Source organism: Pseudorca crassidens, chromosome 1 (assembly GCF_039906515.1).
Source record: "Pseudorca crassidens isolate mPseCra1 chromosome 1, mPseCra1.hap1, whole genome shotgun sequence".
In the NCBI taxonomy this organism is placed as follows: domain Eukaryota; kingdom Metazoa; phylum Chordata; class Mammalia; order Artiodactyla; family Delphinidae; genus Pseudorca; species Pseudorca crassidens.
In genome coordinates this window covers 178655634-178674548 of record NC_090296.1, presented here as the reverse complement: position 1 = coordinate 178674548, position 18915 = coordinate 178655634, and the positions used below count along the sequence as shown (strand labels likewise).

General features: G+C 43.4%; 1 protein-coding gene and 1 non-coding gene across 5 annotated transcripts in view; one reads left to right on the top strand and one right to left on the bottom strand.

Moving 5' to 3' along the window:
- DHTKD1 (dehydrogenase E1 and transketolase domain containing 1) overlaps positions 1 to 18651 on the bottom strand; it is a 53001-nt gene extending 34350 nt beyond the window's left edge. For 3 of the 4 annotated variants that reach the window (XM_067701194.1, XM_067701202.1, XM_067701218.1), the window contains exons 1-4: positions 18393 to 18651; positions 3405 to 3560; positions 1583 to 1794; positions 624 to 818 (exon numbers count right to left, since the gene is read on the bottom strand). In XM_067701194.1, the coding sequence (XP_067557295.1) occupies positions 624 to 818; positions 1583 to 1794; positions 3405 to 3560; positions 18393 to 18549 (720 nt within the window). In that variant the 5' untranslated portion in view covers positions 18550 to 18651. The remainder of the gene's footprint in view (positions 1 to 623; positions 819 to 1582; positions 1795 to 3404; positions 3561 to 18392) is intronic. The other variant, XM_067701213.1, reaches the window with a different exon arrangement.
- Positions 9270 to 9342, top strand: TRNAV-UAC (transfer RNA valine (anticodon UAC)). The gene has a single exon. It is a non-coding gene; the product is annotated as a tRNA-Val (tRNA).
- Positions 18652 to 18915: the final 264 nt, after the last annotated feature.

The following is an 18915-nucleotide window of genomic DNA, read 5'->3' as shown; positions in this document are numbered from 1 at the left end:
TACAGAAAATCAACCTAAATGCCAGGTCCAGGGACTTCACTGGTGGTCCAGTGGTTGAGACTCCGTGCTTCCACAGCAGGGGACGCGGGTTCGATCCCTGGTTGGGGACCTAAGATCCCACATTCCACGTGGCACGGCCAAAAGAATAAACAAACAAAAGGAAAAAGAAGAGGGCCATCCAACAGCAACAGGTTTCATCAATTAACTAAGCTAAAGTAAGTCAGAAAGAGAAAAACAAATATTATATATTAACACATATATGTAGAATCTAGAAAAACAGTACAGATGAACCAGTTTGCAAGGCAGAAATAGAGACACAGATGTAGAGAACAAACGTATGGACACCAAGGGGGGAAAGTGGCATCGGGCGTGGGGGAATGAATTGAAATACTGGGATTGACATATATACACTAATATGTATAAAATAGATAACTGATAAGAACCTGCTGTATAAAAATAAACAAATAAAATAAAATTCAGATCAAAAAACAAATTAACTAAGCTGTCTCCTGGACAAATGGCTCATATGCTTGGCTGGTTTTCTAAAAGCAGTTATTACCATTGGTTTTATTCTTTTACAGTCAATTGTACATGAATAGCGGAAAACATAGAATGTCTTTTACCTCTGGAGGGAACTGCAGAAGGCCTGTCAATAAGTTCAGCCTCCCTCTATGTGGCATCCCAATAATGACATCGGTTACCCCGCTGTAGGCCGCCCTTTTCAGCAGCTCATAGAAAAAGCCCATCATGCTTTCAGCTCCTTCGCCTCCGTATCGCTTCACCGTGGCAAACTTGGTGGCCAAAAAGTGGTCAAGCTCCTATGGAACACCACGTCAGACGCATCAGTTACAGGACAGCTAACTACTTGGGTCAAAGTCAAACACGTTTAAGAAGACCCCACACTACGTCAAGCAGCTGCAACAGGGTTCCTTCACTACCGACCGCAGAGATGCACAGAAGTCACCCAGAGCCAGGCAGGAAAGCCCTGCCGAGGACACCAGACAGCAGCAGGGATGCAGAGAAAACAACCTGAGGGGTAGAAGAACTCACCCCAGCAGGAATCCCCTCAGAATGCCAGGCCCTTCCCATGACTTGAGTTTCAGTACAGGGCTCTACAATAGCATTTCATCTGGGCTGCAAATTAGCCAACCACCCACATTACTGGGAACAGGTTTCTTGTCATCTTGATATGCCCGAGTCCTGATCACAGCCCTGACAGACATTCAATCCCATTAATCTGTATTGAGAGCCTCTTCCACATACAGTTCCTTTTTTTCTATCACTTCAGGTAAGAAAAAGAGAAATAAGATCTTAAGGATTTTGCAGGCTTCTATAGAGGGAATAGACAAATACATAAAACATATTGACTCTGAGAAGCACCAATAGTTCTGTTGTTTGGTGATCTACTTTCTTCTACTTAGAATAAAGTGGTATGTGCTACCCTGCCCCTTGTGTTGAGGCCATGGGGTAAATGGGGCTACATTCAGAGAGTTCATGTCTTAACTCCCTCTCTTCAATATTTATATGTCTTTGTAGAAAATGAATCGACCTGTTTCTTTGATATTAGCTGCTACTTTTATACCTGAGATTCTAGCATTAGTTTTGACAGATGTTTTCGCTCTTCTGTGGTAAATGTCTCCTTTTTCAGTTCCTCAAACCGCTTGGCAAACCATTCTTTCTCCTCCTGGCTCTGAAGTTGGGAGGTTTCAATAGAAATCTGCCCACAGTAGATCTGGTTGAGATAGGCTACCACTTCCTCGAGAGAGGCCTCCTCCTTCCCCATGTTCAGTAATCCTACGAAATGGAATCAAAGGGATCGTTTTAAAGAATAATCAACCATGTAACTAATTATAGAACATACCAAGATCCTTATTTGAATTCAGAGCATTTCATTCCAAGTAACTTGGGTTATCTAGATTTTTCTAAAGGCAAAACTAAAAATATGATCAAAGGCCATAAAGGTACTAAAAGGAGAGGGAATAAAAAGCTTCCATCTCTCGAACAGAGCCATGATGCATTATGCCAAATTTTGATTCTATAGTCATTTTGAACTAAATTGTGAACCTACCTTTCATCTGCTTTATAGCTACAAATCATATGTATACCTTTATCTGAAACATCTATCTACCAAAACGTTCAAGTCTTATTAATATCTATAAAGCAATGCCTATTATTGCACAGTTGGTCTTAATGTGAATTAATATTGATAGCAATGCAATATTCTAAGGTAAAAGGAAATCTCCCTGAATCTCAGCCAGAGAAAAGAAAGGTTTGTAGTACGTGATTGGCCCAGCACCAAATCAATTATCAGTCATTTGCCTAAGCCTACAATATGAATTTAACAAACCAACATTTTCTTTATATCGTGTATAGTTGCTTACAATAAACGTTAGATCTTTGATACTGATTGAGCACAGCTGTGATGATCATGGGAGTGAAGATATCTCTTTAAGATAGTGATTTCGATTCCTTTAGATTTATACCCAGACATGGAATTGCTGGATCATATGGTAGTTCTATTTTTAATTTTTTGAGGATCCTCCATACTGTTTTCCATAGTGGCTGCACCAACTTACATTCCTACCAACAGTGCACAAGAGTTCCCTTTTCTCTACATCCTCGCCGACACTTGTATCTTTGGGTTTTTTTTTTTTTTAATTGAGGTATAGTTGATTTACAATGTTGTGTTCATTTCTGCTGTACAGCAAAGTGATTCAGTTATACATATATATATACATTTTTCTTCATTTTCTTTTCCATTATGGTTTATCACAGGATATTAAATATAGTTTCCTGTGCTTGACAGTAGGACTGTGTTGTTTATCCATCTTTGGGGGTTTTTTTGACAATAGCCATTGTAACAGGTGTGAGGTGATAGCTCATTGTGGTTTTTTTTTTTTTTTTTTTTTTGCGGTACGTGTGCCTTTCACTGTTGTGGCCTCTCCTGTTATGGAGCACAGGCTCCGGACGCGCAGGCTCAGCGGCCATGGCTCACGGGCCCAGCTGCTCTGCGGCACGTGGGATCTTCCCAGACCGCGGCACGAACCCGTGTCCCCTGCATCGGCAGGCAGACTCTCAACCACTGCGCCACCAGGGAAGCCCCTCATTGTGGTTTTGATTTGCATTTCCCTGATGCTTAGTGATGCTGAGCACCTTTTCATGTACCCTCTGGCCATTGTACATATGATTTGAATAGAGAAGAAACGGGCCCTATCAGAAGACCCTTCTAGAACCCCAACACTGCTCCTCCCAGACAGTGTTCGAATGTGCCCCCTCACTGTCTCCTCACACCCGTGGAAGCCTCAGCTCCAGCGGGCATGTGGGTCCTTCAAGAACAGAGAAAGGAGCCCCACCTCACTGGCAGTTAACTGTCACGTGGATAGTCCATTGTTGATGGGCTTTACCTGCGGTATTAAAGGGTCCCTGCAGCGTCTGCACGAGGGCTTGGATTTCAGGCACGTTCTCCTGCAGGGCTTGGCCAGTGAAGAGGGGGTTGATTTTGGCAGCTTTATGGCCATGCTCACAATACACCGTCACCAACCTGGCAAGGCCATGATCCACTAATTCAGGGGGAAAAAACAACAGAACAATAGAGTTTAGGAAATGCCCACAAGCTGCAAAATCAGTTTTTCAAAGAAGCCTCTGTGGCCTTGGACAGTTTTAAACACACGGCTCCTACCCACCACAGCTGCCAGTGGTTTTCAGGATTAAAGACTAACAGACTCCAGGAAAACACACTTATTTCCTTAAATTTATCTCCTGAGAGCGAAAGTCACTGAAAAATACAGAAAGGAAACAGAACTATAAGTGCACATTTGTGAAACTAATTATGCACGAGGATAGATATTAAAAGGAAACACCCCAAATTGAAAATAACTGTTAAAATGCTGAGATTATGGATAATTATAGTCCTCTTAATTATTATTTGAGATTTTTTATATCGTACATTAGAAATACAGACAATTTGAACTACAAAATCAATGTTACATTTCCTTCCTTATTTTATTTCTTTTTTTATAAATTTATTTATTTTACTTTTGGCTGTGTTGGGTCTGCGTTGCTGTGCGCGGGTTTTCTCTAGTTGCGGGGAGTGGGGGCTACTCTTCGTTGGGCTGCGTGGGCTTCTCATTGCAGTGGCTTCTCTTGTTGCAGAGCATGGGCTCTAGGTGCGCAGTCTTCAGTAGTTGTGGCAGGTGGGCTCAGTAGTTGTGGCTCACATGTTCTAAGGCGCAGGCTCAGTAGTTGTGGCGCACGGGCTTAGTTGCTCTGCGGCATGCGGGAACTTCCCAGACCAGGGCTAGAACCCGTGTCCCCTATATTGGCAGGCGGATTCTTAACCACTGCACTACCAGGGAAGTCCCAGCCTTCCTTATTTCTTAAAGACCCCAGGTACATACACTCATGAAATCGTACAGTAGGAAAAGACCTTAGAAATTATCTTGTTACTCACATAATGAAAAAAATTTTTAAATCCCGTTTGTACAGCCTTAAATGAGTAATTCCCCAGTCTCTACTCAAGGGGGAATCATTATCTTTCAATGAATCCAATTCTATCTTAGATGATTTTATATTGAGCCAGAAGCTGCTTTTCTTCCCTTTCCCACAGGAAAGCCCTTCTAAAATTTGGAAGAAAATCCTTCAAGCCCACAATCGATTAACCTTCAGTTCATCAAGGTGGTCTTATACAAATCAAGCACAAATCTCTGAAGATGAGCAAGTCCACCATGAAGGGCACACATTTTCTGAACATTACAAAAATTTGCATTTTTATTTTCAGAACCCAAAGAAAATTGTTAGCATATTTTGAAATACTTACTGACCATTTTATGAACATGTGTTGCCACACAATGATTTCAGAGCTACATGTTTATGTGCTGGGGTTTGTATTCAGGGTTCTGCAGTGTATCTCTTGTCACAGGCTTAGAGGAAAGAACTGAGGTGTGTTGAACATGCATTCAATATTCATACGAATATGTAGGATCTGTTGGCACAAATCCGGCAGTTAAGAGGATCCACACTATGTCTAATAAACTCATCAAACAATCCCAGTAAATGAACAGATTTCAAGCTGGAGGAGTCATATATAATTTTGCTATAGTCTCTATTCTGGTTATGAAGTAGGACACCTTCATATTTCTGGCTAAAATACAGACAGATATATCTGTCTAAAGCATTGTCCCTGTTGGCCACTCCTCCTTAAAAACAGTTGCTTCCCTGGGCTCTCTGGCATTGCAAGATCCTGGGTTTCCTCCTAACTCGCTGGCTACTCAACCTCAATCACTTTTGCTGGGCGAGAAGTGGGTTAGGGGATCCTCCTCTTTGTCCACCTCTAAAATATTGGTTCTCCCCAGGTCTGCCCAGGGTCTTCTTCTCAATCTACTTTCGCTCTAGGTGATCTCATCCACGACTTCCAAGATCATCTGCAAAACTACATCCTTAGTGGGGTAAGTCCAGTGGTAAATATATAGGGTTATCATCACCATTCTCACCACAATCTACTAGCCCTCTTTTTTTTAATGCTTTATTTTTATTTTTTTTAAACTTTTGGCCATGCCACGCAGCACGTGGGATCTTAGTTCCCTGACCAGGGATTGAACCTACGCACCCTGCATTGGAAGCACGGAGTCTTAACCGCTGGACCACCAGGGAAGTCTTCTACTAGCCCTCTTTTGAAAACATTCTCTTTACTGAACCACATCAGCTCAGGGATCACTGCTTCAATTTCTAACTGAAATTGCTAACTGAAAAGCCAGTTTTTAATGATACTCTAGAACACTGACGGGGGAGTTGGCACAAAAGGATGCTGCTCACCCTGAAAAACATGTGGCACCTACTATTCTGAAAGAGCCAGAGAGAGAGGACTATTCCCCTCCCACCTTGGGGCACATCCTCCATCCATCCTGACCATCTGTTTTCTCTCAGACCCTCATTTCACTGCTCTGGTATCTTCCACCAGACCCAGTCCCACATCTCTTCCCTTTCTGTCTCCCAGATCCTTCCATTATGACCTCTGGAATTCTGTTCCATGCTTAACAGGTCTCCCTACCCTCTTCACCTCTTTCCTAAACAATTGCTTATACTCCTGTCGTCACGGGAATCTGCTTTCCCCTGAGGACACCAGTGGAAGGTGAAGTTACTCATCACCCACACACACGTCCCTCCGGTACTGAAGGTGGAGTCAATGCCTCCTCATTCCTCACTGACATTCCCCTGTAGTTAGTCCTCTAACTCCCTACAAACCCCCAGTCCTCTTAGGGACATGCCACAGTGTTGATAACTAATCCCCACTGGCCAAAAGTCATCACAAGATAATGCTGTAGGAGAATGCTTACTGGAAAAGCATCAGTTTGTTTAGATGGAAAAAGACTAAAAGACACTATATATAGCATAAGCCTGATTTTTGTTAAAATTGGTGTATAATATATATTTCATTATATAGTATATCTAGCATATTAGTATCTATATACTTCATATATGTCTCTGCACTTGCATGTATATATTCCACATATATAAAGGAAATAGACCAAAAACTTAGTGATGATCCTATGTCAAAATTCCTAATTTTGGGGCTTCCCTGGTGGCGCAGTGGTTGAGAGTCTGCCTGCCAATACAGGGGACACGGGTTCGTGCCCCGGTCCAGGAGGATCCCACAGCAGTGAGAGGCCCGCATACCGCAAAAACAACAACAACAAACAAACAAACAAACAAAATTCTTAATTTTGGGACTTCCCTGGTGGCGCAGTGGTTAAGAATCCGCCTGCCAATGCAGGGGACATGGGTTCGAGCCCTGGTCCGGGAAGATCCCACATGCCGTGGAGCAACTAAGCCCGTGCGCCACAACTACTGAGCCTGTGCTCTAGAGCCCTCAAGCCACAACTACTGAAGCCCTTGAGCCTAGAGCCCGTACTCCGCAGCAAGAGAAGCCACCACAAGGAGAAGCCCGTGCACCACAACAAAGAGTAGCCCCAGCTCGCCGCAGCTAGAGAGAAAGTCCACGCACAGCAATGCAGACCCAACGCAGCCAAAAAAAAAAAAAAAATTTTCTTGCTTACCATAGTTTCTAAGTTTTCTGTAATGAACATGTCCAGTAGAGCTCTTTATTTATTTTGGCCACACCATGAGGCTTATGGGATCTTAGTTCCCCGACCAGGAATCAAACCCAGGCCCAAGGCAGTGAAAGCACTTGAGTCCTAATCTCTGGACCTCCAGGAAATTCCCAGAGCTCTTTAAATTGTATCCATTTAACTGACTTAAATACACCCTGAAAGCTTCTGATGATCAGATTCTCTCCACTGCCCTCACCAGTTGACTATATGCTTGTAAGAATAAATTATATTTGTTCCTAAGGCTGTTGCTATGGGGAAAAGTAAACATTAGGGGAGACATTATAAAAATCTAGGAGATTCCGCACTCAGATTGCTTTCATAAGTGCTCTTCACTTTAAAGATTTGCATATACAAAACCAAAAGTAAACATACTTGAGTTAAAATACGTAAAGTGTCTCTCATTTCATTATGATAATCCTTGATTTAATGATTTTTTGTTAAATTAACTGACCAAGTTTCAGGGTCAAATGCATTGGATAAAATTGCTTCAGCTGGATTACTTTGGTAGCAAATAATGAAATTAAAAGATTTAAATGGATTGGATCACAGCAATAGAATACATATCTTCTTCACAAAAAAACTCCCTGTTACTGTATAAATCAAAGGATTACTGTAAGAGAAAAATGAATCCCTTCACCTGAGGCATAATACTGACCAAATGACTCAGTGCTCACGATATCTGTGAAAGTTCAGAGGAATTTAATTGGATGTTTAAATTCCTAAGAAGCCAGAGAGAATAGGGCAAACCACAGTAGCAGATATATACGCTCTTCTTCCAAATAAAATGGAAAATACTGGAGGCGTGCTTCTGGCTCAGGAGAATGGCACATAGTAGATGTTCAAGAGATATTTGTTATTACTTGAATGAATGAAGTCCTGAAATTCACTGTATTGTAATGGCATCACAGAACCCTCCCGATCAAAGGTTTCCAGAGCCCTCAAACATGCCGTATGAGGGCTGCAGTGGATCCCTCCTGATCACTTTGGGTCCTTCTCTTCTGAGAACTGTACCTTCCCATCCCAGAGGGTGGGTTCCAGGGCCATGTCTCTATTGCTCCACTTTGCCTCCCAAAGAGTCAATGGATTCCAAAGACACCTGAGTCAAGGTGGGTCAGATTCAATCTTCCCAGAATTTGAGACTTGGAATTAAGAGATATGAGAAGAGTGAGCGTGAGACTGCTATCCTTAGAAAAGCCTGCTTGCAAGGTTTATTATGCTCTTGGTTGCTGCCTGGGAATTTGAATTTCAGGAATGGCCTCACCTGTCCCTAATTGGTAAGGGTGATCCACTGTGCCTCGACTGTTTGGGAGAACAAGGTAGTTTAGGCTGAACACCTGCTTTCCTTCTGGGAGTCTGGGATTTTGGCACATGCAGAGGGTGCTTATACGAACCTCTCCCAATAAAAACCCTGCAGGGATATCGGCTCGGTGCTTTGTGACCACCTGGACGGGTGGGATAGGGAGGGTGGGAGGGAGGGAGACGCAAGAGGGAGGAGATATGGGAACATATGTATATGTATAACTGATTCACTTTGTTATAAAGCAGAAACTAACACACCATTGAAAAGCAATTATACCCCAATAAAGATGTTAAAAAGAAAAAAGAAAACAAAACCCTGGGTGCTGAGACTCTAATAGGATTCCCTGCGCAGGAACATTGCACACATGTTGCTGTGTTTCTTGAAGAGGAGTGCATTCCGTGTGATGCCTCATGGGAGAACGCAGAAGGAAGCCTGCACAAAGGTACTCCAGACTCTTCCTGTGCCTTTTCCATTATGGTCCAGCTGTGTGTCCTTATCACATCACTGCCATAAACCTTAGCCATGAGTACAACTATAGACTGAGTGCCATGAGTCCCTTCTGGAGAATCTCTAAATGTGGGGTGGTCTTGTGAACACCCAACACACATTATGGGTGACACAGGAGCTAAGTACCTTAACAGCTGTGCCTTATCGGGCCACACACAGCCTCTGCCAATATTCCCAGAGTTAGCTTTGATTCACTCCCTTCTTGATTACTTGAAACGTTTTTCAGCTCTAGAAGATACCCTTGTACCCTTCAAATAAAGTCCCCTCTTTGCTTAAGATAGCCAGAGTTGGTTTCTGCTGCTTGTGACCAAAAGAACCTTAGCTAAAACAAGAGTAAAAAAACATTATGAGGGACTTCCCTGGTGGTCCAGTGGTTAAGACTCTGTGCTTACAATGCAGGGGGTGCGGGTTCAATCCCTGGTCAGGGAACTAAGGTCCCACGTGCCGTGCACCCAAAACAAACAAACAAATAAAAAACATTATGATAGGGATATCTACTTCACTTTATTCTCTGCTGTAAGCAAACACAGTGGGGGCACTGGATAGTACTGAATAGCATTTTATTTTCAGAAAGAAATGTGTTCATATTAACCAACATAAAGTACACTGACAGATAACCTAAACTAAACTTAGTACTTCAACTGGAAGTCAATACAGTTCTCTTTCATCATCTGGTCATAAACAGCCTCCCCCCAAAATATCTAGATCCAATCCACAGTCTCTTTGCATTCAAGTCAGCATATGCTTAGAGCAAGCGGGAACATTGGCTATCTATAAAAATACTGAAGACTCCAAGAAAGAGAACTCCATAATTGGAGTCCCATAGGCCCTATTTTTTTTTTTTTTTTTTTGGCCACACCTTGCGGCATGTGGGATCTTAGTTCCCTGACCAGGGATCGAAACCACGTCCCTTTCAATGGAAGCGTGGAGTCTTAACTACTGGACCGCCAGGGAAGTCCCCTCTTAGGCCCTATTAAAATGAGACGGGGACTTCCCTGGTGGCACAGTGGTTAAGAATCCGCCTGCCAATGCAGGGGACACGGGTTCGATCCCTGGTCCTGGAAGATCCCACATGCCGAGGAACAACTAAGCCTGTGCTCCCCAATTACTGCGCCTGCGCTCTAGAGCCCACGAGCCACAACTACTGAGCCTGCACACCACAGCTACTGAAGCCTGCACGCCCTAGAGCCCGTGCTCCGCAACAAGAGAAACCACTGCAATGAGAAGCCCACACACCGCAACTAGAGAAAGCCCGCGCACAGCAACGAAGACCCAATGCAGCCAAATACATAAATAAATAAATAAACAACAGAAATTTATAGAAAAAAAGAAGTGAGACAGCTTCCACCAGCTTCCACTTAGGAAGTTCATAGATAACCATATCAAAAGGCAAGACTTGGTACCAGAATACTATTATTATGAATTCTGTACAACAGACTCATACCTAGGCTGCGCGGCTGAGTTCATTTTACATCCTATCTTCTCTTCCCATCTCAAACCTGATATCTTTATAAGCTAAATTTATTTTGCCAGATAGTTCTTTCTTGCAAAAAACCAAACTTTAAATAGAAACCTTGTTCTGGTCCTTTCCTTCTTTTTTGAGATTCCTTTCTTAAATCATTGCCGAAATAGGTGAGCAACAGTCACAGATTGATAATAAATGGTAGTGACCGTTTATTGAGTACTAACTTGTGCTGCACATTGTGTTACATTTTTCAGATACGTCATTTTATCTAATCCTGTAACAGCCCTGAAATAGGCACCCTTATCTGCAGAAGAGTTAACTGAGGCCCAAACACGTTAAGTGACTTGCAGAAGGTGACACTGGTAATGAGAAGCTGGAATTTGAACTATTTGTACTCAGGTGTGCTTGATTTTAATCCAGTGTTTTACCTACTATACCATAACAAAAAGTGAAAAGGAAAGTCCAGGGCCTACAGCCAACAGGATGAGACAACTAGAAGTCATTGAAACATTTAAAAAATCATCTAAATATTTTTGAAAATCTCTAATGCAATAAGATTTTCCCGAACTGTTTTTCCTATACCTCCAGTAAAGGCTCCTATTATTTCTTTTCTCTTCTTTTTTTTTTTTTTTGGTCCGCGTCACGCTGCTTGTGAGATCTTAGTTCCCCGACCCGGGACAAAACCCAGGCCCCAGCAGTGAAAGTGCCGAGTCCTAACAACTGGACTGCCAGGGAATTCCCAAGGCTCCTATTATTTCTAATATGCAACATACCTGCAACCTCACTTCAACTACTAAAGCTGATCTCCAAGATCAGTAACCACTAAACGCTGTTTGGAATCTTACAGCTCTCATCTCCTAATGGTCTCTAAATTCTGCCATTTTTTAATAACCCAAATCCTTCATAATGAAATTTATGCCTATGAATCACTGGTCCTAAGCTGTTGCCCTTCTATATACTAACAACGAACTATCAGAAAGAGCAATTAAGGAAACAACCCCATTTAGTGTCATACCAAAAAGAATAAAATACCTAGGAATAAATCTACCTAAGGAGGTAAAAGACATATACTCGGAAAAGTATAAGACACTGATGAAAGAAATGGAAGATGACACAAACAGATGGAAAGATATACCATGGCCTTGGACTGGAAGAATTAATATTGTTAAAATGACCATACTTCCCAAGACAATCTACAGATTCAGTGCAATTCCTATCAAAATACCAATGGCTTTTTTCACAGAATTAGAACAAATACTTCTAAAATGTATATGGAAACCCACCTCCATTTTAAATTAGGATTGTTGATAAATAAATTCAAGTTGACTTGGAAGTTGAGGTATACAGAGGTTAAAGTACAAGCTGTTTTACTAATAGTCAGCTACAAAGGACACTCATCACAGGTCAAATTTTAACTAGTGAAACCGCTGCCACCCAAAAAGGTTACTACAAGCAAATCCAATATCTCTCCAAACTCTTACTACAGTGAAAATCTTAGTAAATGAAGTAGTCATCCTATGCAGGCATTGATATTTGGCCAAGATAAACATATTAAGAAAGAAGGCTGATGAAGGTCAAAGAGGAGGAGGGAGGCACCATAACTTTGATCACACCTCCTCCCATTTCTCTGTGTCACCTTGGATGTGGGAGGATGCCTTGTGTCCATTTTCAGTAGGGTTTGTCCTTTGATTCATTTTGCCAGTACCAAAAGTTAATGTACATGATCCAACCCACTAACTCAGTCATTCCTCTCAACAAAGATGGTACCTTTTAGGACAACTGGTAGGCATTATGAAAAAGACTGAAGCTGGGACTTAGCTGGCAGTCCAGTGCTTCAGACTCTGTGCTCCCAATGCAGGGGGCACCTCCCAATGCAGGGGGCATGGGTTTGATCCTTGGTCGGGGAACTAAGATCCTGCATGCTGCACAGCAAGGCCGAAAAAAAGAAAGACTAAAGCCAATTAAACTGTGTCCTTGGCCTCATCAGCCTCCTATAATTAATAGAACAGACCATAAGCACAAGTTAAACAGAATTTAAGGAAAAACCCAATGAATCTTAATTGTCTTCATCAGCAAAAAAAAAAGTTATTCCTTCTTCTAGAACATGGTAATACAGTATATTACCCTATATATAAAGTGTTTCTTAGTTCTTGGTGTTACGGTTGTACGTGCAAAATTCAAATGTATTAAATGTCACAAAGAAATTGCATATACAGAACCCTATTTCCACTTCTTAGTAGGAATCAATCATTTAATAAGTATTTAATTAAGTGTAGAGCTGAAAGGAATATAAGACAAGGTCTTTACTAGGCAGGATCTTACAATGTAAATGAGAAGATGATCCCCGCACAAAACTGCACACAATTAGAAAAAGTTTAATACAGTCCAAGGGGTTGGGCCCCATACTGAGAGTTAAGGGAATTCAGATTAGGATAGCCTGGAGTTGTCTGGAAAGATGTCACGGAGAACTTGGGAATGGAGCTGGACTGTGGAGAGTAAGAAGTGGAAAGGCACAAAGTGAAGAAGAGATTTGGAAAGTGGGGGAATTTATGTGGAAAGAGGTAAGAAAGAATTAGAACAGGTCAAGAAACATGAAGGGCATTGAGTAGCAACCTAAAGAACCTGCATTTTATTTTGAGAGGCAAAGTAGAGCCTTTGGAGACCTGAGTAAGAAAGTGACTCAGTTAAACGAACGTTTTGGAAAGACTGGACTAAGCTGGAAGGGAACTAGGCTATAAATTATAATACCAGCTAGGCTAGCAGTTTTACCTCTTTGAAGTCATGGATCTCTTTGAGAATGTGATGAAAGCTACGGGCCCTCGGCCTACAAACAGACACACACACAGAGTTGTGCAAAGTACACAGACCCCCTGAAACCTTCTCATAGGGATCCATGAGCCCAGGTTAAGAACCCTTGAATTCAACTTTTTTTTTTGGTAGCAGGCCAGAATTAAACACCTAGACTAGGATCCTAGTTAGTGAAAATATGAAGAAAGCAAGGCTTTGAGAAACAGAGTGCTCAAAATGTGACAGGAAGTACAAGGTGAAAAAGTTGCTTGCCCCAGATTTTTAAAGTACATCTGTAGCAGAGACTATTATAACTCCCAACATCCATTTTCCCTTCTCTTTTATGGTAACAGATAGTTGAGTATATGACCACCCAGAATAAGGATACCCTTTCCAGCCTTCCCTGCAGCCAGGGTGGCCATATGACTATGTTCTGGCCAATGAGAGGATAGTAGAAGTGATGTTTCAACTTCTGGGTCTTACCCTTAAAGAGATGGTGTTCTCTTCCCCTCCCCCTTTTCCTCCCTCTTGCTGGCCAGTATGTGGCTGTAGTGGTGAACTATCCTTGACCAGAGTTGAAAGCAACACCCACAGGGTGGCAAAGAAACAACATAGAAGAAACTTGAACCCCTACAGCTTTGCAGAGCAGAGCTGTCATACCAGCTCAGACTTCTACTTACTTTATTCAACCCACTGTTATTCCAGGTCTCTGGCACAGCCCCTGAACACATCCTATCCAATACTGAATTTGCTACTGGAGGTGGGTTGCTGCCATAACAGAACCTAAAATGTATATGACACTGGCTTAGCAGTCAGGTGGTGGGTACTGAGGACCCAGGTATTTCAGACTAGAAAGCTGAAGCAGTGTTATGTTATCTGACATTCAGTAAAACTGTCACTTGCGATATCTTGAAAGGCAGGCTGCGTGCCCATGGAGCCTGTAGCTCAGTAGTCTGTGTTCATCATTTCTTGTCATCTTCAGGAAAGCCCCAGAAGAAAGGTGAGGTCAAGGAGGAGCTAGTTCATCATTAAGAAGAGATGGAGGGAAATTCACTCCACTACTGGGAGGTTTTCTCCATCTGTGGCCTCAGTACCTAGAGGGCAGACCCAGCCAAGGTTGGAAGAGTAGAAGCAATTAGTTAAGGTAGTTCTGAAGAGGCTGTCTTGGCCGGATATAGGAGAAAAGATGAAACCCCTTTTTAAGTACCTTCTAGTAAGCATTATCTGTTAGATGATGAAAGCCAGCTGAGCCTTCAATATCACACAAAGGGTTTTGCCTTCCCACTACAGCATATTAGTTGAGATGGTCTCAAAATAAACACCATTAAATTTAGGGAGTCGAGTGGGTAGAAGCAGTAAATAAAAGACCAGGGTTTGCAGGCTTAAAAACTAGGCCCGGATGAGCTCTTTGACTGTGGGCAACTTGCTCATGGAATGACTAGAAGCAAAAAGCCAAAAAGCGAAAAGCAAAAAGACTGCAGTCCTAGGAATTTTATTTAAGAAACTGAACTGCCGGGTTTCCCTGGTGGCGCAGTGGTTAAGAATCCGCCTGCCAATGCAGGGGACACTGGTTCAAGCCCTGGTCCAGGAAGATCCCACATGCCGTGGAGCAACTAAGCCCGTGCGCCACAACTACTGAGCCTGCGCTCTAGAGCCCGTGAGCCACAACTACTGAAGCCCATGCACCTAGAGCCCGTGCTCCACAACAAGAGAAGCCACCGCAATGAGAAGACCACGTACCACAACAAAGGGTAGCCCCCGCTCACCGCAACTAGAGAAAGTCCGCGCGCAGCAATGAAGACCCAATGCAACCAAAAATAAATAAATAAATTTTTTAAAAACCTGAACTGCCAAAGAAATCCCAACTCCAAATCTCAAAAAATGGTACAAATGAGGTTACTTACAAAACAGAAATAGAGTCACAGATGTAGAAAACAAACCTAGGGTTACCAAGGGGGAAATGGGGCAGGGGAGGATAAATTGGGAGATTGGGATTGACATATATACACTACTGTATATAAAATAGATAACTAATAAGAACCTGCTGTACAGCACAGGGAACTCTACTCAGTACTCTGTAGTGACCTATATGGGAAAAGAATCTAAAAAAGAGTGGATGTATGTATATGTATAACTGATTCACTTTGCTGTACAGCAGAAAGTAACACAACATTGTACATCAACTACACTCCAATAAAAACTAATTTAAAAAATAAGAAATAAAAATAAATAAAATTAAAAACTGAACTGCCAAAGAAATCCCAACTCTGGCCAGAAAAAAAAAATCTGTAATTGATGACTACCTAAAGTAACTCTCAGGCTCCTAACTTTATCAAAATAAAGTGGACCATGAAAGGTGTGCAGCCCCCAAGGAGGGCACACTCCCCAAAGCCCTCAGAAGATACAGGTTAAAGAAGAACCCGTGGGCTTCCCTGGTGGCGCAGTGGTTGAGAGTCTGCCTGCTAATGCAGGGGAAACGGGTTCGGGCCCTGGTCTGGGAGGATCCCACGTGCCGTGGAGTGGCTGGGCCCGTGAGCCACAACTGCTGAGCCTGCGGGTCTGGAGCCTGTGCTCCGCGACGGGAGGGGCCGTGATGGTGGGAGGCCCGCACACCGCGATGAGGAGTGGCCCCCGCTTGCCGCAACTAGAGAAAGCCCTTACACAGAAACGAAGACCCAACACAGCCAAAAAGTAAATAAATAAACTCCTACCCCCAACATCTAAAAAAAAAAACACAAAAAAACTACATCCTTAAAATGGGCAAATTTAAAAAAAAAAAAAGAAGAAGAAGAAGAACCCATAAGGCAAGACCAGGGGAAGGGACAGGGGCAGAGTTGAGGGGCCAGATAATCTAGTGAATTTACCACTAAGCCACATAAAGGGGCTTTACCATTCCTACCCAACAGGACTTGATAACTGGTCTGAACCAGTGGCTGCTATAAATTCCTCATTCTTTCCTTTTGTGGATGGGAGTTTCCTTTGTACATCGAATGTGTATATATTCAGGATGGATGGCAGTTCATAAAATTCCAGACTCCAAGGAGCCACAGCCACACCTGCTGGAGAGGACTGCACATTCTCCAGAGAAAATGGACTTTGAGCTGAATTAAGGAATTTAATGGAGGAGGGAGGAGGTGAGTACATTCTATGTGTGGGAAGAAAAGCTTAGGATATTTGAATGGCCAAAGGGGCCGAGCGTGGTAATTACTAATTATTTTCCAACATCTATTTTCCTCTTCTCTCTCAAAATAATTTTTAATTGGAAGGTAGCCACCCTGAGTAAAGACTATGGTTTCCAGTCTCCCTTGCAGGTATGTATAGAAGTGTGACCAAGCTCTTTGGACGTGAGCTATATGTAATCTCCTTCCCCATTCTCCCACACAGCCTAGTAGGAGTAGTATCTATAAAAAGAGTTTTTACAAAATGATGTGATAAGTTCTTAAACAGAAAGAACTGTCACAGATCTACATGGAATGATAATTTTGGAGAAAGTTAACAAAACGGCCCACTTGCCTTTAAGTTTTATTCAGAGTATTAAAAAAAGATATAAGGAAAAAATTCCTTAAGTCAGATCCCATAACTGCAACAAACAACTATTTCTCAGTATTGATTTTACTCTATCCTCTCAGTACAACACAATATTGTACCCTTAGCCTGCAGTTCTAACTCAATACTGAACTTTCAAAGTTCACCAAGGATCCCACAATACAGCAAGTTCATTGCTAGGAGGGGTGGGGAGGCACAAGTTGGTGATGAGGGAAGAGAGAAGATTATATACAGATAAAATCAACTCCAGAGATATTTTTTCAAACCACACCAGCCCAAAGCTCCCTGGATGATTTGGATACAGTCTTGCCATTGAGAACCACCAGCCCAGACTTTTCCCAGCAAAGATTAATTCTCGACTGCCAGGCTGTTAATAGGAATCAAACAGAGACCCAGCAGTGAGGGAAAACCTCAAATAAGATCACAATAATTGCACACTGAGCACACACTAGTAAGTTCTTAATTGAAGAAGAGATTGTCAAATACATCTTACACATACATCCCTTATGACTATAACAGTGTTTGGCCACGGTGGCCACGGACATCCTGCTAGAGAATCACTTAGAGTGACATAAAAATACAAATTCCTGAACCTCATCTCAGGCCACTGAATGAGAACTAGGGTGGGGTTTGGGGGAGGGGAGAGGGAGGCTGGCCTGGAAGCTAGCATTTTAACATCATGCAGAGTGATCTGAATGCGTGCTTCAGTTTGAGGACGGTTGGCACGTAAAATTCTGGGCATTCAATTTGCCAAGTGAAATAAGATACCTATAGTCTTACTCTCAAGGGATTAGCAATCTAGCTGGCCAAAATCCTGTCCCTAAAGAAACCCGCTAGACTCAAGAAGGAGAATCAGTTTTATTCTAAATGTTCCCTGGGATCAAAAGCAAAATATTGAGGTTCCAGTGTGTGATGTACTGCTCAAAGGTCAGGTGCTTAGACGATGAAGGGGCTCCTAATTGTTAATCCAATAGCTGGATCAAAGATGCCAAATGACCTTCCTCTAATAATCGATCTGTGTTCATCTTCTATTCTGTGAAGATGAATAAAGATACAATAACTTTGGAGCATAAACCAAATGCTCAAAATTAGTCTCTAGCATATGAGAATGCAACAGAGCTTCCAAAAACTGATATTCGTGTCTCGTAATACATTAAAACCTGAGTAACACGTTTCTAAATTCAGCAAAGAGTTCTAAACTCTGAAATTAAAGAGGCTACACAGAGGAGACAAATGGATAATAAATATCATGCTGTGGTCCAAGACCATCTACTAACTGCCCTCTTCACCCTGCCACAGTCGCGATCCCCACACATCCCGGCTCACACCAGCTTTGGAGACGGACCTGGAAATGTATCCTTGGGTGATCTCCAGGAGCTGGGATATCTTAGAACTTTTCTTTTCCTGCAGCCCCGACTCCGCAAAGAGCTAAGTTCTTATACGTTTTACGACCAAGGAATGGAAAAGACAAGAGCTCACAAAACCATTCTGTGACCCCGACCCTGACTGTAGGCACGCCTGTCCGCCTCTGCTCCCTCGCCTCAGGTTCCTCCCCACCCTCCTACTCGCACACTGAGGCCCCTAGAAGCCCCAACTATCAAAAGCACCCCACCCCAGGCCAGGCAGGAAGGCCCCCTGCCTCCCCAGGCCCCACGCCCACCGCCCGGGCCCAACCCCTGACCTGGGGGGCGCGCCAGGCCGCCCTGGGGCTCCCGGCTCTCGGGCTTCCTCGGCGGGTAGCCGTAGACACCCCTCTCTGTCTGGTAGCCGCGCCGGAGGAGGAGCGGAGGGGCCCGGCCGAGGCCCAGTCTTGTTGCTGCCACAGTGGCCAAGGCCATGTCCCGCCAGGCCCCCCCCCGGGCCCAGAGACTTGTGCGGGAGATCTAGGGGTCGCGTTCAGAGGGAGGTAGCTCCTGGAACCCACCGCGTGGGAGGCGAGAGGAGGGAGGGGGGGTAGGCGAGGGGAAGCCCCGCCTTCGAGACAACGCCCCCAGTCCTGAATGGCCAGGACCGGCCCTCGGAGCCAATCTAGATCAGCGGCCTTCAAAGCGAAGCCGCGCCCCGGGATCCGCTGGGACTCGCGCGGTCCTAGAGGCTGAGGGTAGCCCTGGATTTGGGAAAACGGGGAGTGTTGAGTAGAGCGTTACCGGCTTTCTGGTATAAACCTTGATATACCTATATATGCTGCGGTCTCCCACCAGGAG